Raw genomic sequence first — 23,002 nt, forward strand, 5'->3', positions numbered from 1 at the left:
TTTTTCAGAAAGAACAGAAAACAAAATACTATTAAAAATTGATATGTATAAAGAATAAGTAGGAACCAACAGAAGAAAGAAATGGGGGCCAACTTCTGACTTTTGAAATCATTAAAAAATAAACTAAATCAAAAACATCTTAAATTTCAAATTAATATTACACATGAAATAAGATAATCATTCCCAAGCATTAACAATCTGAAAAATCACATTTGCGACCCCTCTCCACCACCCCAAAAAAATTTAAAACAAGAATCACTTTGGTAAGCATTTACCTATGGTAAAATCACAGCCTTATTTCCAACCATCTACATATATTTCCACATTTATCTGAGATAAGGTTATCTCTAAGATGTTAATAATGGAACTAAATGAGAGCCCAAGATAAATCTGGTTACTAAATGCTGTTAAAACTATTACAGCAATTTAAAAACACACTCAAACCAGTGGTGAATTACCTGCTTGTATTCACTGACACAACTCTGGCAGCAAAACCTCTTCTGCTGACCGTCAACGACCAGGACATTGTTCCCAGCTCCTTTGCTGGGCAGGTACTCGCCGCACTGCTCACAGCAGTTCATTATAAGGCCGTTAGCCATCCTGTATCTATTAAAGCAATGGTCACTGCACAGCTTATGAGTCATGTTTTTAAAGCTAACTTCATGGCGAATCTAAAAGAAAAACAACAAGCAAGATTTTAATACACAACATGTAGCTTAAGTCACAAGGTGCTCCAACAGAAAGAAAATGCCTCAATTTTTCTATATAAGGCTTGTTTAGGAAAAGGACAAAACAAGGTACATTTCATTACTAAACTTTTTTTTAATAAACACATGGAATACACGTATGGCAGGAAGCAGGGAGGACCACCAGGATCATAATACAAGCTTCTCTAGAGGTCTCTGTAAGTGACAGGAAACAACCCAGTCTGGGTAGTATTAGTATGACACTTCCAAAACAGATTGGAAATCTTAAGCTAAATCCAAACGGAAATATAAATAAAGTACACTGTTATACAGAATAGGGAGAACTATTATAAATAATTCAAATAAGGATGCATACATCTATTAATGTATAGATTTAAATGCATACATTTATTTCATCAAATGCCAAAACCATAATATATTTTTAATGAAATCCTCCAAAATATCCCCACCACTTATTTCACTGCTTAGGCAAAATTGTTTGTTGCCTCTTGTTTGAAGTTTAGCACCATTTAAACACTATGGTTTTGTCTGTGAGTGCTCCCAACTTCAAGGAAAAAGTCAACTGATGCTATATTTCAATTTTTTCATAATTGCATAAAGGGATAGTTATAAGACAGATTTCATATACCCTCACTTTTAAGGAAACACACACTGATGATATATCGTTACCAGTTAAAGTCAAAAACATTCCTATTAATCAGAACTAAGTAATAAAGCACAGAAATACAAACCTCTGTTAGTTTACCACAAATTGTACATCTTGATTTATTCAGAGCTCCTTTAGTAGGATTCTGTTTGTCTTCATAGAGAGACAGACAAGATGTGCTACAGAACTCCTGGAAGGATTCACTCGAGTCCACTTGAGCAACAATGGTTCCTTTCATTGTAGTTATATCTCTGAAAAGCAGCAAAGTCAAGCTCCACTTAAAAATAAATCAAATACAAAATAAGTAAATGATGTTTTTAACTTCCATAGATTGGAACCATTTTTAGATTCATTAAATCACCTTTACTATGTAAAAACTCTTGGTTCATAAAAATAAGATGAACACAGAAGCTTGAGAAGCAGTACTATTAAACCCCAGCCACCACTCAATTCATCTTCACTTCAAGCTCCTTAACAAGGCTTTCAGACACTGGAAACACTTTAAAAAAAAAAAGTTTTTGTTACAAATGTGGAGTTGAATGTCAAGGCCTAATTTACTGAGGTATAAATTACAATACCTATGTAATTTTCCTCTCCAGGTAAGCAGAAAGCATGAGGTATCTAGGTCACAGGAATACAACATCCTTTTAGAGAGCAAAAGTGAATTTAAACACATCCCATAACCCAGAATAACTCCACTGACCATTCTATACAGCTCTCAACTACAATTAAAAATGTTAAGAAACAACCACATTGATGACTTTCGAAATTTTCCTTCAATTCTGAATTTTCAGGTCTCACACTACTGTATGCAAGTCCATTACTGTAAAGCAACCAAAAAATGTATAACAATTGCGCCAATATTTGAATTTACTAAACTTACACAGAGCACTCAGCCCTATTCAAATTTCTAAGATCTAAAACATCTTCACAAACATGGGCTGCTCAAGAGATGGTACAGAAAATCCACCTGCTTGACCTTGTACAGAACATGCCGTATTCATCTCATTTTTAACTAGTGAGGCCAGACGTAGAAACAGCAGGAGAGGATTCGCTACAAGGCTGTCAAAAAATTGGTACCTGAGTCGTCAAAAGGTGAGTGTTAAAAAATGACCTAACGTTTAAGACAAACATAAATAAATGCATACAATAACCAAAGTTCTGCCAATTTTAAACAATCTTAACATGAAAGTACTCTAAATTTTGACCTATTTTAATACAAAACTAGTCACACATAAATTGCTTAAGAATTTTATCTGGCTAGAACTAAATTCTTATAATTAGTAATGTAAATAAGGATGTATGTATTTTTACAAACTCAAGAAGTCCAATGGAGATCACAGATAAAATTAATTACAGGGATTGAGGATCTAAATCAACCCCAAAGCCCATCCAAGTAGGAGGCTCTTATTCCTAAACCACCTCAGCTTGACAGAGAATACTCGAATGCTCTACAAATTTGAGTCTGGCTTAGCTTATGCATTTTTAAAACAAGGTAATTCACTTCTAAAACAATTGTTATCAAATTTTATATCACCAATATTCAACCACATGGAAATATGCTGAAAGGTAAACCTTACTTTTTACACATAACACAAAGTTTCTTTGGAGCAGGCTTGTGAGAGAAGGAAGAAAGGCAGGTGGTAGAACAGAAGAGGTGAGCTGATCCTTTTCTCTGATAAGCTGTCTGTCCCTTCTGTAGAGGTTTTTTGCAGTTTGCACAAGTGACTTTAACTGGTTTAGTGGGTTGCTGCTGGGCAGAAGGCTGGAAAATCTGTTTAGGAAGCGAGGCCACTGGTGATAAAGAATCCACCCCTGGCTGTTTTTGATTACGGGGAAAGGATGCTGACTGAGAGATCCAAGAATCTAAAAAAAAAACACACACACATACATTGAAATTTGTATCAGAGAAACATTCTGTACACCTTTCAGACATCAGGAAGGCACAGTACAGTGGACGGTCAAAGGCATAGACTTTGGAGTCAGCACGGCTGACATGCAGGCTTCATTACCTACCAGCCTGGGAAGTTACTCACCTGGAGCCTAACTCATCTCTCAACTGCAAATGGAAACTTAAATGAGATAATACATGGTTTAAAAACCAGTGACTGGCATTTAGGAAGCACTAAAAAGTATTAGCCATTAGTTATTAAACAGGAAGAACTTACAGAATATGACTTTAAGCAAAGAACACATATATCAACATAAAAGTATAATACAATCTTGACCAACCAGAACCTTTGACAAATGTAACATAGGTTGGATAAAGTTTACAAATGATTATACTCAAAACATCTTTCTAGGAACTTCCCTTGCAGTCCAGTGGTAAGACTCCATGCTTCCACTGCAAGGGGGCATGGGTTTGATCCTTGGTCAGAGAACTAAGATCCCACATGCTGTAGGGCACAGCCAAAAAAATTAAAAAATTATAAAAATTTTAAAATAAATTTTTCTGAGAACAGCTTTTCCATATACATGTTTCATTCCATGGCCTCTAAGTACATCACATACTATCAAAGAAATCAGAGTGTTACACAGACGTGGGGACCAACGCACCACCATCCAGGGGTGCTGCCCCTACCAGCAGCACAGCCTACCGGGCACAGCACTGAGAGCTGGGAGCCCAATGCTGGGGAGCAGAGGTCCACCTCTTTCTCCTTCACAGTCCGCTTCAGTGGGATGAGCAGTGAGTTTCTAGCCCACCGCTGGTCACCACTCCACAGCCTCCCGCTGCCAACACCAATGTGTGTATGCATGCTCCGTTGCTCAGTTGTGTCCAGCTCTTTTGCAACCCCATAGACTGTAGCGATATCAATACTGCTTAACGTTTTGCATTTTGAAACTTTTCACGCTATTGCTTCTAACTTCTACTACTTTGTTCTCTTGTAATATTTTTCCTTTTGACCTTGTGATATTTGAACTTCCATACAAAAAAGATGTCTTTTCATATGAAAGATAAAGTACAAATGAGGACATTTCTTTACTATCAAAACCTTAAAGAGGGCAAGTTCCTGGTGCTGACCAGTCCGTCGACCTAATGGTTTCCATGGGCTACATACACTGCTATTCAACTTTTACCTAAATCCACAAACCCTTCCAAATAAATCCATACTTTATACAGAGAGTAAACAGACTGCATTCCGGAATCCTGTCACTCTGCTACCACGAGGGCCAGTTTTAATGAAGAGGTAAAAATACTAACGAACACAAAGAATGCAAATCACTGAAATGGCAGTTCCATCTCATGAAGGGCCATCAAACAAAAATTTTATTTGAATATATGTTAGAAGGAATAGCTTTTACAACATAAATACTGGCTCCTTGGAATTTTCAACTCTGTCGGCTTCTCATCTGAATATATACTTAAAGGAACCTATTAAAACCTAAAATCATCTATTAACTTGATTTCGAAAAATGGCAAATTTTTTTCAATTTAGTTTTAGGCCCTGTAAACTAAACACAGTAGCTCCTTTTATCTATACTTTAGCTCTTACATTTCTCCTACTTTCAAATTTTCACCTCCTCCAACATCAACACACTTTTAGGAATAGAAGGGACCTAAGCATTCTGTCTGAAGCCTTTGTTTTACACAAGGGACATCAAGGAATAGAGGTTAATTTGCCATCATTACTCTAAGTCATCATTAGACTAAGACTAAGTCTTAGTCATCATTAGTCTAAGAGACAGCATAAACAGCCAGGATGTTGTAATTCTCCATTACAAACAAAGACCGCAGATACACACAAGAGCTCATCTGTAAACTCAGGAGCAAGAGGTGTATCTGTCTGGCTTCTGATGTGCACTTGACATTCCCTGACTCAGCAACAGTCGTCAAGTACTAGGGGTCCCAAGACACATGGATAAGAATATTCTTAAGAGTTATTTAAATACTAAAAACTGGAATTGAACTAAATAGAGAATTAACAAAATCAAACATATACTCTTGATATGGTCAAAAGTTAAAGATCTACTGTTAGGTATTTAAAGGGGCGGGAGGAAGGGAAAGTGGGCAAAGCTAGACCTATCCTGCAATCTCAGGTTACAATTAAATGTACCATCCTCAACAGTAAGACTGCACGCTATGTTCTTTTTCATACCTTTCTAATATATTTAAAATTATACAAGACAAAATAGCTGTTTTGAAACTAATTTGACTATTATCATGTCTCCAACTTTTATGTGAGCCAGAAGGAAAGACATTCTAATATATAGCTGATAGCAGTTTAAATTGCTAAAACCTTTCCAGAAGGTAGCATGACAAACTATTTCCACAACTTAAAAATGCTCTCACAAATTCACATACACATATACACATCAATGACCTACCAACAAATATGTAAATACATACAAGGGGGAAATGGTCTTGGGAGACATTAGAATTTTTCAAAACTGAATATTAAGAAACATACTTTTTTCAAAATCACTATAAACCAGAAACTTTTTATAACCAATGATCTTTGGAAAGATGGAAGCAGTGACACTCTCTGACCCAGTAACTTTACTTCCAGGAGTAAATGCTAAGAAATCATCAGAAATTTGAGGGGAAAAAAGTTCATTATATACCAACAACAGCAAAAAAGGAAAATAGTGTAAAAGCCAAATATGGCGAGTGGTATAACAAAACCCACTGTGCAGTCATTACAACTTCCGTGTATAAACAATTTTAGTGGTATGAAAAAATACAGAGCCACATTAAGTGGAGGGAAAACAAGAAGGAACATTATGAAGACCTGCACTCAAGCAAGTTAAGAAATACAAAGGAAAAAGAATGACAATCAGCCACTCAAACCATTATCAACAGTGGTAGGTAACCTTCAGTTAATCATCTATAAGGGTTTTTCCCCCCATTTTTTAATTATGGATTTTCCAAATATTCTTCAGTAATTAGACATTACTCTCATAACCAAAAAGAATAAGTAAGAAAAACAACCAGCATTTCATAAAACATTCTACACAGCCTCGGTTTCAGTTATTTCTTATTATCCCCCACAATCCTAGGCTGATAAAGTTGTTAACAAGCTTAAGATGATGAAGCCTAAGAAGAGAAGGTACACGAGAGACAGGCAGGCCTCACATGGTCGGGAAAAGCCACAGAACTCTTCTCACAGCTTCCACAGAGTAAAGCTGCCTGCAGAAAGTATTTTCAAATAGTCAAGAAATTTACCAGTCTTTACATATTAAAAAAAAAATTAGTGCTAATAAGTAAAAATTAAAATCAGGCAGTCAAAATTAAACACAAATCTAAATGCAATTACACATTATATTGCTCCTCACATGTACTATGTATCTTTTCGTTCTCTATTTGCACATTAAAACCACAGCATTAAAAACACACGAGCATAAAATGAGTACATGACAAATAGGATGCCAAATTATTAGACTTGAGTATGGTGAATATAAAGAGTATTTTGTTCTGATTAATCTTCTAATACTCTACAGAGAAATATTACATACACAGTTTTACATCTCTTATTAGTTAAAATTTGAAACTTGAAAGTCAATAGAATTAACACACCTTACATGAGTAAACTAACCAAAGTAGCACCAGTTAGGACAATGAAAGAAGAACCTGCCTGTAAACAACCCTAGAGGGGGAGCGGGAGAGGACCCGCATTGCTTACCAGGGTTGTGATGAGCTGCAGACTCTCCATTCTGAAATGCGTCTCCTGCCACACTCATTCTACCAGGATTGAAAGGTCCTACTGCAGTCTTGGTCTGTGAAGTTAAAGACGGGGTGTATGTTTGCATATTAACACCAAAATTACTTGACTGCAGTCCATTAGAGACATCTCCCAAGCTGGCATTCTGCAGGGAGGTCACGTGTGTGATCATCAGGTTCATGTCTCTCCCGTCAGTGTGTTCTAACTGGCCATCACTCACAGAGCCGACGCCTGTTTCTAAGGTCGTAACGTTAGCGATCTGAATCTCAGAGTCTGGTTCTGTGGTGATACCACTATTACCCATTCCTGCATTTACCTTACTTCTTGAAAAACTGGAAGGGGAGAAATCCACATCATTGGTTCTGTTTTTAGACTCGGATGGTCTCCGTTCAATAAAATTGGAGGAATTTTTCTCTTGCCCTTGATTTGTTTCCATATCCTCCTCATCATCAATGACGATCGTCTCACTTACACTCCCCTTCTGAGAAGCCAATTCTTTTGAGGAAGGAAGAATTTTGGAATCATTTCCTGGCAGCTCTTCATTTTTCGATGATGTAAATGTTATAGTTCTTTGATCAGCCGCCACTGGTGCACAAGGAGGAGGCGGTTGTACTGGTTCAATAAACACAACATCATCATCGTCTTCCACTGATGAGCTCTGAAATTTATTAGATCTATTCACTAAAGGATTAGGTGGCCCACTAAACGAATTTCCTACATCTGTGAGACTAGCTGCCATGGCCGTCCTCCCCAACAGAACAGGAGTCTGATCAGTCACTTCCAATCCTCCTGCTGAACCTGTGTCCATGCCAAAGACCCTGTTAAGGAGACAGAAAGAAGACACACGTTACAAATGTCAGTATATGGCTTTTGACGTGACTCAAATACAAAGAATTTTTTGAAGGTACTTTTACTTTCTTTCTTACTCTAAGTGACAATGATTCTTCTCTATGATCCAGGAAAAATTTGATATCCATTCTGGATCTTCGCTCATTCACTAATCATTTCATATAGTTTAACGTGTGAACTTCTTGAGATAAAAAATACAGGTAATTATACAACTTTCAGTAAGAATATGGAGTATATTTGCAACCTCCTCTTCTCTACCACTGCCTAATAAATTTTAACACTGAAAACATAGATAAATCATTCCACACACATGTGAACAAAAAAATAACTAAAATCTGATCATGACAATCTCCTCTTGATATTTATCCCACTTATTCACTGTATTGAATAAAATGACATGATTTAATCTCCAACTTTCCTTACCTTATCTTTTATTTTTTTTTAATCCACTGTTCTCACATTCCCTGGGTCCCTTGTAGCTGTGTGATTAAATCCTTCTGAGAATCTGAAACCTTTGTCAACCGCATCCACAAAGCGTAAATGCCCACTGCCCTGCCCCTCATGTCCAACTATCGGGCTGCAGAACAGTCCTGACGACATCAGATACCAAGCCCTGGAACCTTAACTGTTACCTCACATGGAAAGGGGGTCTGTGCAGAGACGACGACGAGAAAGGACTTCAAAATGAGCTTAGCGGGGTGGGCCCTACACACATCTCTTGTACCCCATCAAGAGGTGGAGGAGACAACAGGCACTGAGACCAGAGGCGGCTGCGGAGAGGGAATGACACAGCCCAGCGTGTCACAGCACCAAAACCTATAGGAGGTGAGGAGAGAGCCCTCCCCAAAGCCTCCTGGGCAAGCACAGCTCTGGTGACACCTTGGCTTGAGTCCCAGGCCACCAATTTCTAACTTGTGACTGCCAGTTTTGAACTGTCAAGTTTGTGGTAATTTGTTACAACAGTCCTAGGAAAATATTATCCGCCCCCTGGTTACATCTTCAAAATAACCCTGATACAGCTGTAATATCTGTCCCATGTTCATGACTTAGAAATTGTGGCTTACAGACACTAACTAACCAAGTCACACACATCCCCAGGTCTTCACCACAACAGTCCAAACTCCTCATGACTCTGCCACAGTCAACTCGTATTTCTGAGCACCTACTACACAGGCAGAGCAGTGCCAAAGCCAAAGAGACAGCAGAGAGTTAACAATAAAATAGTCAGAAAGGAAAAAAAATAAGTTACTGAGCAGATAGACGATGAGGTGATGGGCACAGATGGTAGCAGACCCAGTCCTGAACATGGATCACCTTCATCTCAGAGGCTAAACTGGAAAAAACAACAAGGAGGGAAAATGCAGGGTGAGTACAGACTGCAGGTCAATTTGCAGAAAGACAGACAGGACAGTGAAGTGGTTTGTACCCTACACCCTCAGAAGAGACAAGACTGCAGCTGTGCAAGTGTGGAAACCTGTCTAAGGGCCCAGTGCCAACTCTGAACTGCCTGGTAACCCTTCTCTCATAAGGCCACTCAGCCCAGTCTGAAAACACAGAAACTTACAAACACTGCTTCATCTATAAGGCCATTTGCTTACACTGCAACAAAAGCCTCTGGACGAAGACGACCACCCTAATATAAATAATTATCACGCTGACAGATGGCTGACAGGCATGGAGAAACTATTCACTGTGTGTTTTGGTGCATTTTCTGAATTTGTGAGCATGATTTCTCACTTACTAAGTTAAAATTTAAATTTTAGAAAAAACAATGGGTAACAGGATGAAAAGAAAAAACCTCTGTGAGCAGGTGATACTTCACTGAGACCTGGAATGACGAGCAAGAGCTAACTGGGAAACTGGAGTGAGGGCAGCTCCCACATAAGCCCAACGGGAACACGGTTGACACTTCCAGCACCAGGGTGAAGGCCAAACATGGCTGGAACAAGGTCCATGGAGGGGAATAGGACGAGAGGAGATACAAAAACAAGCAAAGAACTCACCAAAGTCAGCAAGTCAGGTTAATAGTTGCATTCAACAAAGATTTATGGAGCACCCAGTAGCCACAAGACACGGTCTGAGGCGTTGAGAAAAATCAATAAACCAAACAGGTCAACACCCCTACCATCAGAAATCATGAACCTGGAAGTCACCTGATGGTCTAGTGGTTAGGACCCCAGGCTTTCACTGCCGAGGCCCAGATTCAAGCAACCACCAGGAACTATTCTAAAATTCCACAAGCCAGAAAAAAAGCAAAACCTGTGAATCACTATGTTGTACACTTGAAACTTTTAGAATATCGTAAATCAATAACTTCAATTAAGAAAAAACAGTAGCTCAGATACATAAATCAAAAGTGCCCAAGGTTCCAAGACAATGTCAGGACTCCACACACACTGCACAAAGCTTGGCTCCAAGGCTTCCCTGGTGCTCTAGTGGCTGGGATCCACCGGCCAATGCAGGGAACACAGGTTCAGTCCCTGGGCCGGGAAGATCCCACGTTTGGTAGAGATTGTGGGCCCATGCTCCGCAGCTACTGAGCCAGCACCATAGAGCCCACGAGCCACGACTGAAGCCCACACTATAGAGCATGTGCTCCACTATAAGAGAAGCCACCACCATGAGAAGCCCACACACCACAAACAGAGAAAGCCCACATAGCAATGAAGACCCAGCACAGCCAATTCAGGGGGCATCAGTTCTATCCCTGGTCAGGGAACTAAGATCCCACATGCCATGTGGCATGACCAATAAATAAATAAAAAAGTTGACATTCATAACAATAAAGTATTAGTAGTCACTAAGAAAAGCTGGTGAACTTTCAATGAAAATCACAAAGAAGGCATTTCAAAATGATTCAATAAAAATATTCATTCATCATTTTCTCACTGATGAGCCTGAGCTTTCTAGGTACCAAAGGAGGTACAAAGAAAGCTAAGGCAAATTCTTCTCTACAGTAAAGGGTATTATTCAACATGTGTTTATGGCACCTATAATAGTTCTGAGGCAGTATGACAAATTAAACTTAAAAAAAAAAAAATCCCTGGGAATTCCCTGATGGTCCAGTGGTTAGGACTTTACATCTAACCACTGCCACTATCTAACCCTGTGCTTCCAATGCAGGGGGCATAAGTTTAATCTCTGGTTAGGGAACTGAGATCCTGCAGGCCCTGTGGTGCAACCCCCAAAAAAGTAAACAAACAACTGGAGAGGGTGTGGACAAAAGGGAACCCTCCTACACTGTTGGTGGGAATATAGATTGGTGCTGCCACCATAGAGAACAGTATAGAGGTTCCTTAAAAAAAAAACTAAAAATAGAGCTATCATATGATCCAGCAACCCTACTTCTGAGCACATATCAGGAAAAGATGAAAACTCAAACTAGAAAAGATATATACGCACCTCAATGTTCACAGTAGCACTATTCACAAGAGCCAAGACATGGAAGCAATCTAAGTGTCCACTGACAGGGAAATGGACCCAGATGTGGTGGATATATACACAGTAAAATATTACTTGGTCAGAAGAAAGAATTCACAGCAACATAGATGGACCTGCTGCTGCTGCTGTTGCTGCTAAGTCGCTTCAGTCATGTCCGACTCTGTGCGACCCCATAGACGGCAGCCTACCAGGCTCCTCGTCCCTGGGATTCTCCAGGCAAGAGTACTGGAGTGGGTTGCCATTGCCTTCTCCAATGCATGAAAGTGAAAAGTGATAGTGAAGTCGCTCAGTCATGTCCGACTCTTAGCGACCCCATGGACTGCAGCCTACCAGGCTCCTCCAAACCACATAGATACACAATACTATATATAAAATTAACAAGGACCCACTGTAAAGCACAGGGAACTACAGTCAATATCTTACAGTAACTTATAATGGAAAAGAATACGAGTAAGAATATATATATATATAAAACTAAATCACTTCACTGTATACCTGAAACTAACACAACACTGTAAATCAGTTATACTTCAATTAAAAAAAAATTAACCAAAAGTCCTAGAGATGGAAAATTTAATAGCAGGAACGAAAAAAGTCACCAGAGGGGATTAACAGCAAATCTAAGCAAGGAGAAGAAAGAATTAGTAAAATGAAAGGCAGAATAATTAAAATTATCCAGTCTGAAGAACAAGAAAACAAGAATGAAGAAAAATGAATAGAGCCTAAGAATCTGTGAAACACCACTATGTGTGCCAATATACATAACAAAGAGACAGAAAAGAACAAAAAACATGTTTGAAGAAATAATGGCTATAAACTACCCAAATATGATGAATATAATGAGGATAAACACAAACACCCAAGAAGCTCAATTCCAAGATGGCCATACCAAGACAGTAATAATCAAATTGTGGATCCAATAGTAAAAGAGAATTTTGAAAGTAAGAGAGAAGTGACTCATCATATGCAATGGATCCTCATCACTAGATTTTCACCCAAAATTATGGATGTGAAAAGCTATGGCATGACATTTAAAATGGTGGAAAAAAATCTGTCAACCAAAAATTCTATATCCAACAAAACATTCCTCCAACAAACATGAGAAGTTAAGACATTCCCCAGAAAAACAAAGGTGAATTTATTACCTGCAGACCTGCCCAATATGAAATGCTAAAGGGAATCCTTCAAGCAAAAGTAAAAACAAACTACAGAGTAAGCTGAAGCTGTAAGAAATACAGAACACAAATGAATACATATATATAAAAACAAAATAAAACAACAGGAAGCCAGTATTAATGTACCTTTGGTTTATAACTACTTTTTCCCCTATGATTTAAAAGGCAAAAGCATAAAACAATAATTATCAATATGTTAATGAAATAATTATCACTATGTTAATGAACACACACATATAAAGATGTTATTGGCAACAAACCTAATGTAAAGGGAAGGACAGAGATGTATAACAGGCAAAGCGTTCACAGATTGTTCAAATGAAGTAAGTTGTTGTAATACTAAGATTCTTATTTTAACCCTCAAAGTAACCATTATAATAATAATTATAAACCATACAGGAAAGAAAGGAATCAAAATGGTACACTAGAAAAACTTAAACACAAGAGAAGGTGATAATAAAAGAAACGGGGGGGGGTGCGGATTTAAGACAGACAGAAAACTAGTCACAAAATGGTGGAGGTAAACTTCTCCTTACTCCTTACTAACAATTACTTTAAATGTAAATAGACTAAATTACTGAAAGAGCTTAGCAGTCTGGATAAAAAGACACACATGATCCATCTATATTCTATCTAGAAGAGACTCATCTTAGTTAAAAAAAAATACAAGGAGGTTGAGAGTAGGATAGAAAAAATACCCCCATGCATATAATACCCAGAACAGAAATGCAGTGGATGTATGGATATTGGACAAAATAAACTTTAAGTCAAAAAAGCTTACAAGAGGGCTTCCCCAGCAGCCCAATGGTAAAGAATCCATCTGTAAATACAGGGGACACAGGTTCAATCCCTGATCCGAGAAGATCCCACATGACACAAAGCAACTAAGCACTTGTGCCACAACTACTGAGCCTAGCTCTAGAGTCTGGGAACTGCAACTACTGAGGCCCGCACACCTAAAGCCTGTGCTTCACAAGAGAAGGCCAGAGCACCACATCTAGAGTAGCCCACAGTGCAACAAAGAGCCAGCAGAGCCAAAAATCAATAAATAATTTTTAAAGCCCTGATTAAAAAGAGAAACATGGGAAATGAGAAAATACTCATGAGACAAAAGAAAACAAAAACACAACATATTGAAACTTAAGGGATGCAGTGAAAGTTTTACTCAGCAGAAAACTTACTGCTATTAACACCTACATTAAAAATCTCAAACCCATAAACTTTACACCTTTAGAAATCAGAAAAAGAGCTAAATAAACTAAAACTAGCAGAAAGAATGCAGTAATAAAGATCAACGCTGCTGCTGCTGCTAAGTCGCTTCAGTCGTGTCCGACTCTGTGCAACCCCATGGACTGTAGCCTACCAAGCTCCTCCATCCATGGGATTTTCCAGGCAAGAGTACTGGAGTGGGGTGCCATTGCCTTCTCCGAAAGATCAGTGCACAGATACATAAAACAACAGAAAAATAAAGGAAGGACTTCCCAGGTGGCACTTGTGGTAAAGAATCCGCCTGCCAGTGCAGGAGACATAAGAGACATGGGTTCGATCCCTGGGTCCGGTAGATGCTCTGAAGGAGGGCATGGCAACCCACACCAATATTCTTGCCTGGAGAATCCCATGGACAGAGCCTGGTGGGCTACAGTCCATAGGGTCACAAAGAGTTGGACATGACTGAGGCAACTTCACACACACACACACACACACACAATACAGTACAAAATAAAAAGGGGGGAAAAAGAATGAAAAAAAAATTTTTTAATAAAAGAAAAAGTAGAGGAAACAAAAAACAACAAATATGTAGCTCCTTGAAAAAATTAACAAACCTTTAGCTAGACTGACAAGGAAAAACTCTCTGAAGTTATTAAAATCAGAAACAAAGGGAATTCTCTGGTGGTCTGGTGGTTAGGACCTGGCACTTTCACTGCCAGGGCCCATGTTCGATCCCTAGTCCAAGAACTAAGATAGCACAAACCAAGCAGTGCAACCAAAAGAGAAAGAAATTGACATGTGACTAGCAGAACAAATATAAAATTTTTTTAAAAAAATCAGAAATGATAATAAGGTATCATTACTGACTTTATAGAAATGAATGAATATAATTTTGCAATTATATGCCAAAAAATTGGACAACCCAAAATAAAAAAAAAAAAATTTTAAGGGTAAATTTTTAACACAAACTACAAAAACTGACTCGAGAAGAAACACAAAATCTGAATTACAACATGCAAAGAGACTGAATCAGTTATCAAAAATCTCCCAAAAAAGCAATCAGGACTAACCAGGTTCACAGGTGAAGTCTACCAGACATTTAAAGAAGAATTAGCACTGTTCTTTCTCAAATTCTTCCCAACGATGTTCAACATAATCAGTCATTAGGGATATGCAAATCAAACCAGGAAAGACATCACATTCATCAGGACGGCTACTATCAAAATAAACAAAAAGTAACAATATCAGTGCAGGGAAACTGGTTAGCTGATTGAAGAAAGGGTGATTCCTTGTGCACTGCTATTGGGAATATAAAAAGGTGCCACCACTATAGACAACAGAATGGAGGTTATTCAAAAAATTGAAAAATGGAATTACCATAAAATTCAGCAGTCCCACTCTGGGTATACTATATCCAAATATTTTCTCTATAGTTAATCATTGTTGTATGGTACCATATGTATCTATTAATATTAAGGGATTTAGTCAGCATTTCATTGAATTTAGACATACTTGAAGACAAAAAAAATTAATCTTTTACATTACTCAAGTCTTCCCATTGAGATATATGTAAATCTGTCCATTCTGGTTTTCTTGGATGTCTTACTATATTATTTTATAATTTTCTTCATAAAATTCTTGCATATTTGTTATAGTTGTTCCCATTACTTGCAATAGTGAAATGGATTTTCCCCATTACATCATAAAATGTTTACATAGCAAACAAACACTATAAATAAGGTGCAAAAATATGAAAAAGATACATGTTATATAATAATGTGTATATACTTGTAATTGAAATAACAAGAACTGATATCCATACAAATTAAACTGACAAAATTTTAACTATTTATTTGATAACATTCAGTGTTGGCAAGAACATGGAAAAACGAGTAGAAAGGGCAGTGGGTTTGGGGTCCAGTGGAAAGCAATCTGGCAGTGTCTATAAAAACACGTAATATGCACACGTGCGTGCTCAGTTGCTAAGTTATGTCCAACTCTTTGGGACCACACGGACTATCGCCAATCAGGCTCAACTGTTCTGGGATTTTCCAGGCAAGAATACTGGAGCGGGTTGTTATTTTCTCCTCCGGGAGATCTTGCCGACACAGGGATAGAACCCCTGTCTCCTCTGTCTCCTGCATTAGCAGGCGGATTCTTTACCACTGAGCCACATGCTAACTGGTTCTCCAGAATCTCCCCTAGAAAAAACACACATGAATCCAAAGAAACTACTTCACATATATTTCATGCAGCATTGTAAATAACAAAAAAAACCCAAATAGACTAAATGTCCACCAATAGAATATCTGAACTGCTAAGTGCATGTCATAAAGTGCCACACAGCATTTTAAAAAGAGATCCTTACATACTAACTCAGAAAAATGTCTAAGACATACTACTAAGTGAAAAAACCAAGATGCAGGAAGATGTACATAGTTGTTTATTGTTGTTCACTAAGTCATGTCTGTGTGTGACTCTTTGAGGCACCATGGACAGTACCTGTGGCACATCGGGCTCCTCTGTCCTCCAGTATCTCCGGACTTTGCTCAGATTCATGTCCATTGAGTTGGTGATGCCATCTAACCACCTCATCCTCTGCTGCTCCCTTCTCCTTTTGCCCTTTCCCAGCATCAGGGTCTTTTCTCATGAGTCGGCTCTTTGCATCAGGTGGCCAAAGTATGGCATATAGCATACATGTTTTCAACATGTACATATAAGTTTAATTTATTATTACAGGTACATATTAAGATATGCCCAGGAAGGATTTAGAGTAATACACACTAAACTGGTAATACTACTAACCTCTGGGCAAGTGAGGAAAGGAGCCAGGAGATCAATGATAGATGAACACAGATTATGACTTCATGTTGCTTACCATCTAGCCACAAAAATCTCTTTTAAGAAAATCTCTTTTAATATCTTTATCAGATAGAGGACAATGCTACTCTGGCTTTAGAAGCTGATAGGAATCATTTAATTAACATACTAAAAATCCATTCAAGGGCTATGACAGCCATCTAAAAAATAATCCCTTTTGATCTAGTAAATGAATGAATAAATCAATTGATTCAAGTTACCTCTAGAGTGTAGAATTTCCAAGTTAAGGAATAATCTTTTTTTCCATAGGGTCAAACTTTAACTGCAAGATAATTTCAAATAACATTAACTTTCTCTGGGGACCTCATCCACTGCCCTGATTTTAAATAAAACCTCAATGCCCAGACTGATTAACTCGTCTCAGTCGAGGTGTCTCAAAGCCCCAAACCGCCTACTCCCACATCCAAGTCACCTGAACCCCCTTTCACCATTTATCTGCCCCTCCTCCAATCTTTGCCATTTGGGGGAAATTAATGTATCTAGCTTCCCAGGTGGCTCAGCGGAAAAGAACCTGCTTGTCAAGCAGGAGACTTGGGTTCAATCCCTGGGCTGGGAAGATCTCCTGGAGAAGGGCATGGCAACCCACTCTAGTATCTTGCCTGGAGAATCCCTATCCATGGACAGAGGAGCCTGGCAGATACAGTCCATGTGGGTGGCAGAGAGTCAGACAGGACTGAGGACGGAGCACACATGGTTGTCTGCATACTTGCCCTGGACCTGACACTCTAAGGCTCCTCCTGACCTCACCCTGCGACAACAGGCGCCTCATGCTTCTGCTGAACTAGCGCTACTACCACCACACAGAACTAAGACTGTGGACTGGCCTAACATACTGGTCAGTACAATTCAAACATTAATCTGCTGAAGACCTTGGCAACATAAGGAAAGGAATTATCAAAAATGTCAACTGCTTATTTATGTATTTATTTGGCTACCTTGGGTCTTAGTTGCAGCATGTGGGATCTAGTTCCCTGACCAGGGATTAAACTGGACCCCTGCACTGGGAGCTTGGAGTCTTAGCCACTGGACCACAAAAGAAGTTCCCAAAATGTCAACTGTTGATAATAGCATATATGCAAAATGACTAGTATGCTGAGAATGAAAAAAATCATAATGTTATTTTAAAAATACAAACCTTGAGGGACTTTACATTTATAAACTTTTTTCGGTCTGAAACCTCTAGCTGTGCATCACAATCTTACTTAAAATACTTAAACAGTTAAGTGTTCTGTTTTTTCAAATTTTCATAGGTTTTTTCTTTTATTTTTTTGGTGACGCATGCAGGGTCTTACCCCACCAGGGATCAAACCCTTGCTCCCTTCACTGGACCACCAGGGAAGTCATTCAGTCAAAATGTATAGTTAGAAGAAAAAAAGTGTTTACTCTAAGAACTATAACAGATTTCCCCAAAAAATTTTAATGAGGTTGCAACAATTAATCCTATTCCTAGTAAATTTATCTTAAATTACAATTTAATGTCAGAACCATACTAAAATATTTAATAATTCAAGAATAAAATACTTCAAATTCACAAAAACAAACCTGACCTTCAAACTCACTAGAAACACTAGAAAAATGTCTAGAACCCTCTGGAGAAAAGAAATCTGACCTGTGGCACCCTGTTGACATTAAAGACAATGGCTGAAATTCTCTAACAACAATCTGTTAACTCTTTAAGAAAAAGATCAAATATTTCAATATTCACTATCAAATATTTCACTATCTATTTATCCTAATATCCAAAGTTCACTCTTACATCATTTCTTGAAATAGTAAACATTTAACACTTACGGGACACTGAGAAAATCAGTAATAAAACCCTCAACAGTCGTAACCCTTGTCTCAAAGACATTGAAGTTTTCTTAAATTTTATTACTTCTAATTTTCAATGAACTGCTACAAAGTTAAAATAGAACTAAGAACAAATCCCAAATTAGTCACGTGAGCAGGCAATTTTGCAAATCTCTCTACACGTGTAGCAAATTTGGAAAACTCAGCAGTGACCACAGAACTGGAAAGGATCAGTTTTTATTCCAATCCCAAAGAAAGACAATGCCAGAGAATGTTCAAACTACCATACAATTTCACTCATTTCACATGCTAATAAGGTTATGCTCAAAATCCTTCAAGGCAGGCTTCAGCAGTATGTGAACCAGGACTTCCTGTTGTACAAGCTGGATTTAGAAAAGGCAGAGACACCAGAGATCGATCATATTGTCAACAGTCACTGGATCACAGAGAAAGCAAGAAGTTCCAGAAAACCACCTGCTTCACTGACTACGCCAAAGCTTTGACTGTGTGGATCACAAGTGTGAAAAGGTTCTTAAAGATGGGAATACCAGACCACCCTACCTGTCTCCTAAGAAATCTGTATGCAGGTTAAGAAGCAACAATTAGAACCAGAGAATGCAGAGTTCCAAAGAATAGCAAGGAGAGATAAGAAAGCCTTCCTCAGCGATCAATGCAAAGAAACAGAGGAAAACAACAGATTGGGAAAGACTAGAGATCTCTTCAAGAAAATCAGAGATACCAAAGGAACATTTCATGCAAAGATAGGCTCGATAAAGGACAGAAATGGTATGGACCTAACAGAAGCAGAAGATAAAGAAGAGGTGGCAAGAATACACAGAAGAACTGTACAAAAAAGATCTTCACGACACAGATAATCACGATGGTGTGATCCCTCACCTAGAGCCAGACATCCTGGAATGTGAAGCCAAGTGGGCCTTAGAAAGCCATCACTACGAACAAAGATAGTGGAGGTGATGGAATTCCAGTTGAGCTATTTCAAATCCTGAAAGATGATGCTGTGAAAGTGCTGCACTCAATATGCCAGCAAATTTGGAAAACTCAGCAGTGGCCACAGGACTGGAAGAGGTCAGTTTTCGTTCCAATCCCAAAGAAAGGCAATGCCAAAGAATGATCAAACTACCGCACAATTGCACTCATCTCACATGCTAGTAAAGTAATGCTCAAAATTCTCCAAGCCAGGCTTCAGCAATACGTGAACCGTGAACTTCCAGATGTTCAAGCTGGTTTTAGAAAAGGCAGAGGAACCAGAGATCAAATTGCCAATATCCGCTGGATCATTGAAAAAGCAAGAGAGTTCCAGAAAAACATCTACTTCTGCTTTATTGACTATGCCAAAGCCTTTAACTGTGTGGATCACAATAAACTGTGGAAAATTCTGAAAGAGATAGGGATACCAGACCATCTGACCTGTCTCTTGAGAAACCTGTACGCAGGTCAGGAAGCAACAGTTAGAACTGGACATGGAACAACAGACTGGTTCCAAATAGGAAAAGGAGTACGTCAAGGCTGTATACTGTCACCCTGCTTATTTAACTTATATGCAGAGTACATCATGAGAAACGCTGGGCTGGAAGAAACACAAGCTGGAATCAAGATTGCCGGGAGAAATATCAAGAACCTTAGATATGCAGATGACACCACCCTTATGGCAGAAAGTGAAGAAGAACTAAAGAGCCTCTAGATGAAAGTGAAAGAGGAGGGTGAAAAAGTTGGCTTAAAGCTCAGCGTTCAGAAAACTAAGATCATGGCATCTGGTCCCATCACTTCATGGGAAATAGGTGGGGAAACAGTGGAACCAGTGTCAGACTTGATTTTTTTGGGCTCCAAAATCACTGCTGATGGTGACTGCAGCCATGAAATTAAAAGACGCTTACTCCTTGGAAGGAAGGTTATGGCCAACCTAGATAACATATTTAAAAGCAGAGACATTCCTTTGCCAACAAAAGTCCTTCTAGTCAAAGCTATGGTTTTTCCAGTGGTCATGTATGGACGTGAGAGTTGGACGGTGAAGAAAGTTGAACGCCGCAGAATTGATGCTTTTGAACTGTGGTGTTGGAGAAGACTCTTGAGAGTCCCTTGGACTGCAAGGAGATCCAATCAATCCATCCTAAAGGAGATCAATCCTGGGTGTTCATTGGAAGGACTGATGTTGAAGCTGAAACTCCAATACTTTGGCCACCTCATGCGAAGAGTTGACTCATTGGAAAAGACCCTAATGCTGGGGAGGATTGGGGGCAGGAGGAGAAGGGGACGACAGAGGATGAGATGGTTGGATGGCATCACTGACTCGATGGACATGGGTTTGGGTAGACTCCGGGAGTTGGTGATGGACAGAGAGGCCTGGCATGCTGCAATTCATGGGGTCGCAAAGAGTCGGACACGACTGAGCAACTGAACTGAACTGGTTCCAAATTGGGAAAGGAGTATGACAAGGCTGTATTCTGTCACCTTGTTTATTTAACTTACACGCAGAGTACATCATGTGAAATGCTAGGCTGGATGAATCACATGCTGGAATCAAGACTGCTGGGAGAAATATCAACAACCTCAGATATTCAGATGATACCATTCTAATGGCAGAAAGTGAAGAGGAACTAGAGAGCCTCTTGATGAAAGTGAAAGAGAGTGAAAAAGCTGCCTAAAAATTCAACATCCAAAAAACTAAGGTCATGGCATCTGGTCCCATCACTTCATAGCAAAATAGAAGGGGAAAAAGTGGAAGCAGAGACAGATATTATTTTCTTGGGCTCCAAAATCACTGTGGACAGTCACTGCAGCTATGAAATTAAGATGCTTGCTCCTTGGAAGAAAAGCTATGACAAACCTAGACAGCATATTTAAAAGCAGAGGCATCGCTTTGCCAACAAAGGTCCATATAGTCAAAGCTATGGTTTTTCCAATAGTCATGTATGGATGTGAGAGCTGAACCACAAAGAAGGCTGAATGTCAAAGAACTAATGCTTTTGAACTATGGTGCTGGAGAATACTCCTGAGAGTCAAACCAGTCAACCCTAAAGGAAATCAACCCTGAGTATTCATTGGAAGGACTGATGCTGAACCTCCAATACTTTGGATATCTGACGTGAAGAGCTGAGTTACTGGAAAAGACACTGACGCTGTGAAAGACTGAAGCCAAAAGAAGAAGAGGGTGACAGAGGATGAGATGGTTAGATAGTGTTACCCACTCAATGCATATGAATTTGAGCAAAATCTAGGTGATGGTGGAGGACAGAGGAACCTAGCGTGCTGCCATCCATGGGGTCGCAAAGAGTCAGACATGACTTAAGAGACTGAACAACAACTGCTACACATTACAACTTTAGACTTCATTAGTACACAAAAATTTATTCTGCAGTTACAAAGTCCTTTAAGTGTTGTGTAAAACTTAATCCAAAAAAATACATCTTAACATATTCAATAAAACAACAGATATTCTCAAATGTGTTGTAATCCAACTTTTAACACACTTTAAGATCATCAACTTATCTTGTTACCCCAAGTTAAGTGTTTGGTGCTGGCCTTCAAAATTCTCTTCTCAATACTATTTTAATAACAGAAACCTAAGATTACAAATGAACTTGTCTAAAAAATAAGCTGCACATATAAAAATTTGCAATTCTGATTATGTAAAACAATTTTTTGCAGGTAAACAATAAAAATAAAAAATTAAAAACTACATTGTTACCCAGAGCCTCATAGTTGAAAATTATTGATTTACCCAACAGCAACTTTCTCAGTGACAATTTATAGTTCTTACATATTAGAGCTGTCCGTAAGAACTTTGAGATTTGACTATCTTAAAGTGAAAGTGAAAGTGGCTTGGTCCCATCTGACTCTCTGTGACCCATGGACTGTCGCCTGCCAGGCTCCTCTGTCCATGGAATTCTCTAGGATAGAATACTGGAGTAGGTAGCCGTTCTCTTCTCCAGGGCATTTTCCCAACCTAGGGATCGAACCCAGGTCCCCAGCATTGCAGGTGGATTATTTGCCATCTCAGCCACCAGGGAATAATATCTTAAAAAGTTTTGTTCAATTCTAAAATCCCAATTTGTGCTCTGACAGGAACAGAAAAAAATTAACCAACTGAAATCAAAAATGGAAAATACATGGGATTAACACACTGTCTCAGCATACTTGCTTCCTAACTTAAAATGCCCTACATAAAATACTGTTAGAGAATCTAACAGGAGAAAGCATTTGGGTTTAGGCTCATCTTGCATTGCTTAAAAAAAACACGCAAGGTGAATATGTCAACATTCTCTTATAGTAAGTGTTATTCAACATAATAATATATGTGTGAATAATATTACCAGTGGAGTAGACAGATATGAATGCCTAGAAAAAGACACAAAATTTCTAATTACACCACACCTTTTGACAATAGAGCTCCAGCATGCATACATATTCTTTTCATCACAGTTACAACACAGCATCTGACTAAAGGTAAGGATTCACTTTGCCTCAAATACATTAGCAAGGCACTCTGTACCTCAAACAAGGGCAACATAAAATAAAACTTCTAAAAATAGGAACATTGTTGTACAAAGATGGTATGTCAAGCTCCATACCCACACAAAGGTCTGAAATGTTCACTGTCAGCATCAGTGTGACATCTGAGTATTC

General features: G+C 38.7%; 1 protein-coding gene across 50 annotated transcripts in view; it reads right to left on the bottom strand.

Annotated features, from left to right (window-relative positions):
• Positions 1–23,002, bottom strand: part of ZMYM2 (zinc finger MYM-type containing 2) — a 63,249-nt gene that overhangs the window by 35,157 nt on the left and 5,090 nt on the right. For 26 of the 50 annotated variants that reach the window (XR_014071025.1, XR_014071035.1, XR_014071029.1 and 23 more), the window contains exons 3-7: positions 7,330–7,831; positions 6,975–7,068; positions 2,934–3,219; positions 1,439–1,604; positions 459–671 (exon numbers count right to left, since the gene is read on the bottom strand). Coding sequence is in view for 25 of the 50 variants with exons in the window: in XM_081549089.1 (XP_081405215.1) it covers positions 459–671; positions 1,439–1,604; positions 2,934–3,219; positions 6,975–7,068; positions 7,330–7,821 (1,251 nt within the window). In the remaining 25 variants the exon portion in view is untranslated. Of the gene's footprint in view, positions 1–458; positions 672–1,438; positions 1,605–2,933; positions 3,220–6,974; positions 7,832–14,757; positions 14,904–23,002 lie in introns of all 50 variants that reach the window. The other 24 variants (XR_014071016.1, XR_014071021.1, XR_014071014.1 and 21 more) reach the window with 3 other exon arrangements.

Source organism: Giraffa tippelskirchi, chromosome 12, assembly GCF_054371585.1.
Source record: "Giraffa tippelskirchi isolate mGirTip1 chromosome 12, T2T-mGirTip1v1.2.pri, whole genome shotgun sequence".
In the NCBI taxonomy this organism is placed as follows: Eukaryota; Metazoa; Chordata; class Mammalia; order Artiodactyla; family Giraffidae; genus Giraffa; species Giraffa tippelskirchi.